Here is an 8,919-nt window from a genome sequence, read left to right on the forward strand (position 1 = left end):
GGATGCTTAACTCCTCATATAGCAGAACAATGGTGAGTCGGCACACCAGTATAGAACCATTACTTGTACGTATTGAAATGACAAAACATCAAAACAGAAGAGTATTAATCTAGTGGGAATTCCAGATGAGTCCACCAAAAGTACTCAATCAATATCAAAATCATGTGACATTTATTTTTCATAAAAGGACCATAACTTAGCAGGTGAGGGGGCAAGCAGAATGAGTTCCCGATACTGGGAGGGATGAGGTGGAAAGATCGCATGAGCCCAGCAGGTCGAGGCCGTGGTGGCCGGGAGCGTGCCATTGCAATCCAACTTGGGTGACAGAGTGAGACTCCAACAAAAAAAAAAAAAAAAAAAAAAAAAAGGGAGGTCCTTGTAGCAGCAAGAAACCTTCCTGTCCACCTGTAGCTTCACTCATGCTGGTGGAGACTAGGCCTAGTCATGCCTCCTCTGGGGACAGCAGCCCCTCTACCTTCTCAGGAACCTGGGGGTCAGCTTCCCACTTTGAGCCAAGTTGAGAAGTATGCTTCCTGCCACCACAGACAGAGTGACTGCAGATTTGGGGTCTGCCTTATGTCCATGGCTACATTGTGACTTCCTTGAGCAGAGGCCATGCCAACTTCTACCTTCATAGCCCCCAACTCACCCAACCCCCCAGCTTGTGGTACGCTCTTAACAATTCATAGATGTCTCTAACAGATGATTGGGTCATTGCCCTCCTCTTCCTCCATGGCTTCTTCCTGCCTTCAGAATAAAATCTAGTTCCCCCAAATGAAACCCCAGGCCCTGGCCCCTTCCCACCTCTCCAGGTATCTCCTGCTGAGCCAGCCCCTTTTCTCCTCCACGGTGCATCTCCTCTCCTGACTCTCCCCTCCTCATCCTCCAGAGGGGCCCTCCTGTCCAATACAACCAGATCCCCATTGTTGTTCTGGCTCCTGGCACCCTGATCTCTGTGGAGTCCCGATGGCCACCTGGAATCATACAGGTCTGTGCATGATGACTTGTTTGCTCTGCATCCCCAGTACAACGCCTCAATCAATGTTTACTGAATGTGTTGGTTAGATAAAAGTGAAAATTAAGCACCCACAGATACCCTGCATCCCCTGAGCTGACTTTGTTGAAGTGAGCCACTGCAAGACAGAGAAAATGAAGAAAGAGGTCAGGCGCAGGTGTTACAGTGGCCATCCTGGAGGCCAGAAGGACACAGCCCGGGGAAAGCCCCGCTCTTCCCAGGCTGGAAACCCAGTTGGTCTCCTGTTCTCAGCAGGGACTCGGGAGGCATCCAGCAGCCAGCACCTGGTGGACATCACGCAGAGTCTGTCAAGTGTCTGAAGTCATCTTTCCAGTCCCAGCCCATCACTTCTCCCAGTGGGCATGGCCAAACAGCCAAGGGGCATCAAAGAAATGGGCTGTTTTCTTTCTGGTCCCACCTCACCAAGCTGAAACCAACACTGTGTCTGTAGCCAGATTCTGGCTGGCATCCCAAGTAAGAGTCCTAAGAAACTTTCAACAGGTTCAGCATATTTTTGTTACAGAACAAACTAGAGCATCAGTCCTGAGAGCAACAGAAAGCTGACAAATTTGCATCTCAATCAGCTGTGGACTGCTCAGCTTTTTACCAGACTAATTCAATAAATTCAACAAATGGCCTGTTTCTCTGCAGTTCAGCCATCCACCAAGCTTGAAAATGTTAGGCCTAAGCAGAAACCTTGACCCTAACTTTGCCAGCAACTCCCATTCAGGAGAAGCACAGGGATTTCTGGCCCCAAAAGACAAGTTATATGCACTCCAAGAAGCAAGGAGAAGAGAGGCCAGTCAGATAAGCTGTGTGGAATCAGCAGGCTTTCCCGCCCAGGATGCTAAGTCAGCGGGTTTGCCAGATAATCAGAAAAACCAAAATCAGATGCAGGAGCAAAGGCACGGGATAAGAAGTTGATGTTCAACTTAATATTGTGACCCTTCACCTTCACTTTGGTTTAGAGAGCGACCTGTCAAACCTCCCAAGGGCTTAAAAACCAACTCAGCACCATGTTGGCACAGCCTCTAGGACTCCTCCCACTTCAACAGAGGAAGAGGTCAAGACTGAGGCAGAAATGAAGTGACCATCCCTAGTGCTGTCAATAGTGTACAATAAATTAAATCAGTGGACAATCTGTGGGGAAAAAAATTCCTATACTATGACCTTCCTGACACTACTGTAGGTCAAAAAAAAAAAAGGTTCTGACCACAATAGTCCTCTGGTCTAGAAGAAATACTGAGTTTTGTCTGGGAGTGATAAATGTTTTTGTTTTTCAAACTCTCTGTGCAGCCTGAAAGACCCCACCAGGGAGGCAAGCAGGAAGGGTCATGCTAAAAGGAAGGAGAGAGGGAAGGAAAGGAAGCACTCCAACCTGTTCCTTTCAGAAGAGTCACTAAACTCCTAACATCTCTTAGGCAAAGCAGAAAGCTTGTTCAGGGAACAAGGTCTGACTCTTCCTATCTCCTAAGATTTCTTGCTGATGTGGGGGAAAGATCTTCCAAGAACCCTTAGGTTATTAGGAAATGTTTCTGAGTGGCTAAAGGCTAAAGGTTAGTTACAAATGATAGACTTTCTGCCCTCTCCCAGGCAGCCTCCACATTCCCTCCCTTTCTCCTGCCCTTACCCTCTCCAGCTAAGTAAGCCTCCCTAGAGACTGGGACACTCAGGAATCTCCTGGGCAGATTAGAGAAGGGAAGCAGGGAAGCTTCTACACAGGGTCTCAGACTGCACAAGCAGGTCCAAAGCTTTTTCTTCCTGCAAAGTAAGAACTCTAGAAAGAAAATGTAAGCTGGTGGTGATTCAGGGAGTCAAACCTGGGCTATGGCCATCTAAGGGGACTCTAGCACTGGGGAGAGAGATTGTGTGAGTTCAACTATTACGCAGCTACTGTTGGGGTCAGGGAGAGGGCAGAGGGAAACATTTCCTATCAAGTTCCCCTAAGAAGCAGGTAGAGAGGAGGGTAGAGATTGGGAGTCACTTTGGTCCTATTACTAGGCTGAACCCAGCAGCCTGCAACAGTTAGGATCCTCAAAGGGGAGGGGGAGGTGTGAAGGTAGGAGTTAGGGAGTACGGTGCAGATTTAATGTAGACAAGCATCCTCAGCCTGCCTTTAGCAACACCAATGGTGTGGCAAAGAGAAGGGAACAAACCTAGAATCATTTCCATAAATGCCCCCTTCTCCCCTTCCCCTTCCTCCCCATGGGATAGAAGGCCACTGAGATGTTCTCACAGCCCATGGGAGGAAATGTCTTTTGGAGAATCATAAAGCAGCAAAAATAGACAGGAAATTGCACCCGACAAGCCCTTAGGAGACTCCATAATGGCTTAAGAAACATCTAGATTCTAGATGAAACCTCCTTGGGGTGGAGGCAAAGCCACTTCCTCTCTCTTGCTACACCCCAGCCCCTAAATCCGGAGTTCCTCTTTCTTACAATCAGTGGGAAACATGTTTACTGCAAGGCAAGCTATGTTCCAGACACTGGGAAGAGAGGAGAGGAGTCCAGCAATGTTCCTAGGTGGTGGAAAGAACACCCTGGACATCGGGTGGGGTTCTGGGTCAATCACTCCCCGGTTGCGTGGCCTTTCGCAAGACAGAGGCTCGAGCCTCAGTTTCTTCATCCACAAACCAGCGACAATGACAAGTACCCAGAAGAGCTGGGTGAGGATCAAATAGGCCTCTGATACCTGAAGGCGCTGTGCAGCGAGGTGGTGTTGCTTGCTAGGTCTTCACCCCATCCCGTCCTCTCCCAAAACCCCGACTCCAGGAGCCACCCGCAGCCCGAGGCGCCTGTCTCACCTGGCTCAGTACACAGGTAGGAGTAAAAGCCCTCCGACTTGAGCATGATGAGCAGCGAGCCCCAGCCCAGGAGGACTGCCGAGAAGAGGAGGTTTTCCAACACGGCGGTGCAGGCCATCCACCAGCGGCGCCGATGGGCAGTGGCCAAGGTGGGCGCCATGGTGCAGCGCGGAACGGCGGCCCGACTCCGGCAGCCTCTGCAGCCACCTGCGCACGGACCTCGGCGTTAGCGACCGGCCCCGCTCAGCCCGTGCGGCCGCCCCTGGCCGCCACCGCAGGGCACGGAGCTTGTCAGTCCTCCGCGGCCCCGGCCGTGGGTGCGCGCGGCGAAGCAAGCAAGCCCCAGCCCTGCCCGGGACCTGGGCCACCCCCGAACCCGCGGCTGGCTCGTACCACTGCCCTCTGCTACGATGGAGCCGCCTCGGCTAGGCAGGGAGACGCCTCTCTCAGCTCACTCCGAGGTAAACTGAGGCATGGAAGCAGGAAAGGACTAACGCATGCTCAGGGACGTGGAACTAGTCTTGGCTTCCAGCAGATAGACACAGGCTGGGGCCTGGAAGGGGAAGCAGCCTGAGGTCCAGCCACCTGGGCAGGGGCATACCTGCGGGCTGCCACTCCCAGGGACTCTGACAGGCGCCCTCCCGCCCGCACTCAGGACCCTTCCCCAGGGCTGGTTCCTGCAACCTCAAGATCAGCGCATCGAGCTCCGGAACGGCCCGCCCACGGCCCGCTCATTGGCCTGACGGCACAGGAACTGCCGCGCAATTGGCCAGTGTCTAGGTCGCTAGGCGCTGCGGCCACGCGAACCCGGCATGGGAGAAGAGAAGCCGGTTCAAACCGGCGGCGCGAGCCGGCCGCGAGACCCCAGTCCCAGGCCGCTACCTCGGCAGCTAGCCCGTGTCCACGGATTCGGACCCCCGTTCCTCCATCCCTCGGCTCCCTTCTCCCCTCGTCTTCTCTCCCGTGGCGGCTCCTCATCCGCCCAGTCTCTTTCCTCTCTTATTTACACATTTTTCACCCGACGCTCCCGTGAGCAGCTTCTGCCCCCTACCCCGCCCTGGCTCCGATCCCCGGGGTGCAGCTCACCCGGCTCCCACTGGTGTGTGTCGGGCCCGCCCGGCGCCTTTTCTGCCCCCTTTTATTCCAGCCCTTTTATTCCGACCCCAAGATGAAAACACTGCCGCCCGCTGATTGGCTGAGTGGGGGCTGGAAACAGGCGTTGACCAATCAGCAGCCAGCCACCCGCCCGCCCCGCCGCGAGCAGAAGCCGGTTCCGGCCGGACTTGGAGACAAACAAGAGAGACGGGGGGGGGCCCCGGGAGCAGCTGCGGGCTGTGCCTCGGTTCTGCCGCCTTAAACTGGAGTCACTGCCGGCCGGGAGCCTCCGGGGACATTGCCCCATTGCCCCTCCAGAGTCCCATCCCGAAGCCCTGACCCTGGGCTGGTCGGCTTCGCGTTCCAGCGACCCCCGGGTTTCCCCAGATGCACGCGGGTCCCACCAGCGCACCCGGCGAGGCTCTCCCAGCGCGGCTCTCCTGCTGTCCACTTGGTAGTCCCCAGGTTCCCCTCCGCCTTGGGCACCACGCCCAGATGCTCTGGCTCCGCACCGGCCTTGCCACTCTCAAAGCCCGTATTGCCTTCTCCCCACGCAGCGCTGCCATCCCCGCAGCTTTGTGATCTGGTGGTCTCAGTCTCCTGCTCCCGTGGCCCCATCCGGGCTCTGTCTGCCGATCTCGGATCCCGACTCCTGTCCAGGCAGAGTGTGCCTTTTCCTCGGGATCCTGATTCACCAACGCCTTCCCCTCTCCCGGGTGCCGTCTGCCTGGTCCCTGGAAGTTGTGTACCTTGGAGATTTCCGAAGTGGGAGTTTGGGACTTGTCTTTCCCGACCTAGACTAGTGTCTTCTCTGGACCCTCATCCAGATTCTGATCTCTCCACCCTCGTTCCCGCTCACCTTGGCCTGCCCGGGACCTCCCGGCAGAAAGCACCAAGATGACCCCAGCCCAGACCTGTCATCTTGGTGCTTTCTGCCGGTGTTGGTCACCTACTACCCCCTGCCCCGAGCCATCCCCACCCCTTCTACCCTGTTCAGGTTCTTTCAGGCAAGCGTCCTCTCTGCTGGGTGTCGCCAGTGGAAACGTCAAACTGCTAGCACAAGTCTGCCTTCTGGGAGGGCGCAAGGGATCGAGAGGGCTCCGGGCTCACTGATGAGCCGAGCAGGACCTGCCCCAAGGAATTGCCAGGGCAGGGGGCTGAAGCCCAGGCTCTGAAGGTTCAGCGGCCCGGCTGCGTCTCCCAGATCAGAGGCACTGGCTCGATCTCGGAAAACCCTCAGTCTCCCCCAGTTGCAGCTTGCTCCCTGGCACGCTCGGGGCGCTGCTTAACACCCTGGGGCTGCCGGGAGTCGTGGCTCACGCCTATAATCCCAACATTTTGGGAGCCCGACGCGGGAGGATCGCTTGGGGCCATGAGTTTGAAACCAGCTTGGGCAGCAAGGTGAGTCCTGTCTCTAGGGTGGAAAAAATAAGGCACCCCGGGGATGTGGGAGCTCCAGCAGTCTTTGGCCCCACCTCCCCCAGTCCCCGTGCGCCCCCTACCGCCATGAACCCGCCGTTGGCCACCTGGCGAGGGCAACTTCTCCTAGACAGCACCTGGTGCTGGCACCTTGAGGGCGGGTCCTAGCTTTTTACATATCCAATTACTCACCCTGCAGAGTCTCATCTATTCAGAGTCTCACCTACTCACAAGATTTCGACTGCCACCTGACAAATCTCCAGTCCTTCCCAGCCCCTCCTTGAAACACTTACCCTTCAGGTCTCAAATATGCCTCAAATATTCCCCAAAACTATTCTCTCCATACTCTCAGATAATAGCACTATCTACTGAAGTTAGATGCCAAGAACCATCCTTTCAACAGATATTTGTTAGACATGTGCTGTGATTCTTCCTCTCCTTTGCTGCTGCATTCCCACCACACAAATACAACCATATCTCCCAAATACTTATCTGTCCATCTGTGCCCCTAGAACCACTGCTGTTAATCTGTCCCCACTCCATCTCAGTGAGCTGTGTAAAATGTAAATCTGACTTTGGTAAATTGGACCTTTGCTAAAATCCTTCAGAAACTCATTTGTTCTGCAGGATAAAGTTCAAGTTCCCCAATTTAACCCACACAGGCTTCTCCCTCCTCTTCCCCCTGGTCCTGCCTGATCCTACACAGTTCAATCACATGGAATTGCTTGTGGTTCCAGTACCTGTTGTTCTCTAACCTGTGACCCTCAAAATAGTTCCTTGTTGGACAACCACTCCTTTGGGAAGCGTTCCCTGACCATTCCCCATAATACTCTTCACTATCTTTGTCCACTGACTGCATTATTTTATAATTATCTGTTCATCTGTATGTCTCCCGCCTATTGACTATGAATTCTCTGGTGGCAAGACGGGTGTCTTATTCAACTTTATATAACCAGCCCTTAATACAAAAGTAAGCACAAAGCAGCACACAATATATGAATGTATGGAATCAAAACACAAACAAATGCAACTGGGTAAAAGGTACCAGGTTCTAGAACAAAGGATTCAAAGCTGGGGGAATGATGATAATGCCAATAATCATAACCCAGCCGGGTGCAGTGGCTCATACCTGTAATCCCAGCACTTGGGAGGTTAAGGCAAGAGAATTGCCTGAGCCCAGGGTTCAAGACCACCCTGGGCAACTTGGAGAGACCTCAACTCCACAAAATCAAAAAACTAGCTGAGCATGGTGGTGTGCGCCTGTGGTTCCAGCTACTTGGAAGGCTGAGGCAGAAGGATCGCCTGAGCCCAGCAGGTCGAGGCTGTTGGTGGCCATGAGTGTGCCACTGCACTCCAGTCTGGGCGACAGAATGAGACTCTGACTCAAAAAAGAAAAAGAAAATGAAAAAGAAAAGCTTGTGCAAATACAAAAGAAATATGGACAAAGTTGCATGGTACATTCTTGTTTATTATATCAAAACAATTAGAACAACCCAACTGTCCATTAGCAGAGGAAATGTCTTAAATAATCTGTATTATTTCCACATGATGGAATCCCATGTAGCTATTTTTTATAAAAAGGTAGCTCTATATTTTTGGATGCTGAACTATATTCAGAATTTTTTTTTTTTTGAGTTGGAGTCTCACTCTGTCACCCAGACTGGAGTGCAGTGGCCTCTCCTGGCCACCGCAGCCTCCACCTGCTGGGCTCTGGCGATCCTTCCGCCTCAGTCTTCCGAGTAGCCGGAATTACAGGCACGTGCTACCATGCCCGGCTGATTTTTTGATTTATTGTAGAGATGAGGTCTCGCCAAGTTGCCCAGGCAGGTCTCGAACCCACGAGCTCAGGCAATCCACTCACCTCAGCCTCCCAAGGCGCTGGATTACAGGCTGAGCCACCGAGCCCGGCATAATTTTTTTATTTATTGTAGTGCTGAGGTCTCACCAAGTTACCCAAGCTGGCTCTGAACCCCTGGGCTCAAGCAACCTTCTTGCCTCCACCTCCGAAAGTGCTGGGATTACAGGCATGAGCCACTGTGCCTGGCTAAAAAGCACCCCAACTGTTAATGAGATTCTCTGAGCACTGGGATAAAGAGGAATCCCCTTCTGACTAGGTAATACAAAACATGAGCAAAGAATTTCAAGATCAAAAGGCATTCAGTGAAAAGTAAGTTTTACCTCTCCCTTGTCCCCAAACTGCCTCTGAGAAGGAGAATCTCATGTCTGTAATGTTGGTACTTTTTATTTTTAACAAAAAACATTGCTTTTGGCTGGGCTCGGTGGCTCAGCCTGTAATCCTGTGCCTTTGGAAGGCTGAGGTGGAAGGATCGCTGGAGCCCAGCAGGTGGAGGCTGCGGTGGCTGGGAGCAGTCACTGCACTCCAGTCTGGGTGACAGAGGGAGACTCCAACTCAAAAACAAAAACATTGCTTTTTATAATTTCCTTTAAAACTCAACCTGGTGAAAAAAAGTAAAAAAGGATGTTCACTGTAGAAAATTTGCAAATTATACAAAAGTTTAGGAATAAATATTACCCACAATCTCATCTTTCAGAGAAAAATACCATTTTTTTTTTTTTTTTGAGTTGG

General features: G+C 52.6%; 1 protein-coding gene across 3 annotated transcripts in view; it reads right to left on the reverse strand.

Annotated features, from left to right (window-relative positions):
- SLC43A2 (solute carrier family 43 member 2) overlaps nt 1-4,942 on the reverse strand; it is a 45,273-nt gene extending 40,331 nt beyond the window's left edge. The window contains exons 1-2 of one of the 3 annotated variants that reach the window (XM_008073366.1): nt 4,178-4,449; nt 3,819-4,025 (exon numbers count right to left, since the gene is read on the reverse strand). In XM_008073366.1, the coding sequence (XP_008071557.1) occupies nt 3,819-3,978 (160 nt within the window). In that variant the 5' untranslated portion in view covers nt 3,979-4,025; nt 4,178-4,449. Of the gene's footprint in view, nt 1-3,818; nt 4,026-4,177; nt 4,495-4,904 lie in introns of those variants that run through there. The other 2 variants (XM_008073369.2, XM_008073367.2) reach the window with 2 other exon arrangements.
- Between the last annotated feature and the right edge of the window lie 3,977 nt (nt 4,943-8,919).

This window comes from Carlito syrichta, unplaced genomic scaffold (assembly GCF_000164805.1).
Source record: "Carlito syrichta isolate Samal-C Ts95f unplaced genomic scaffold, Tarsius_syrichta-2.0.1 Scaffold315828, whole genome shotgun sequence".
NCBI lineage: Eukaryota > Metazoa > Chordata > Mammalia > Primates > Tarsiidae > Carlito > Carlito syrichta.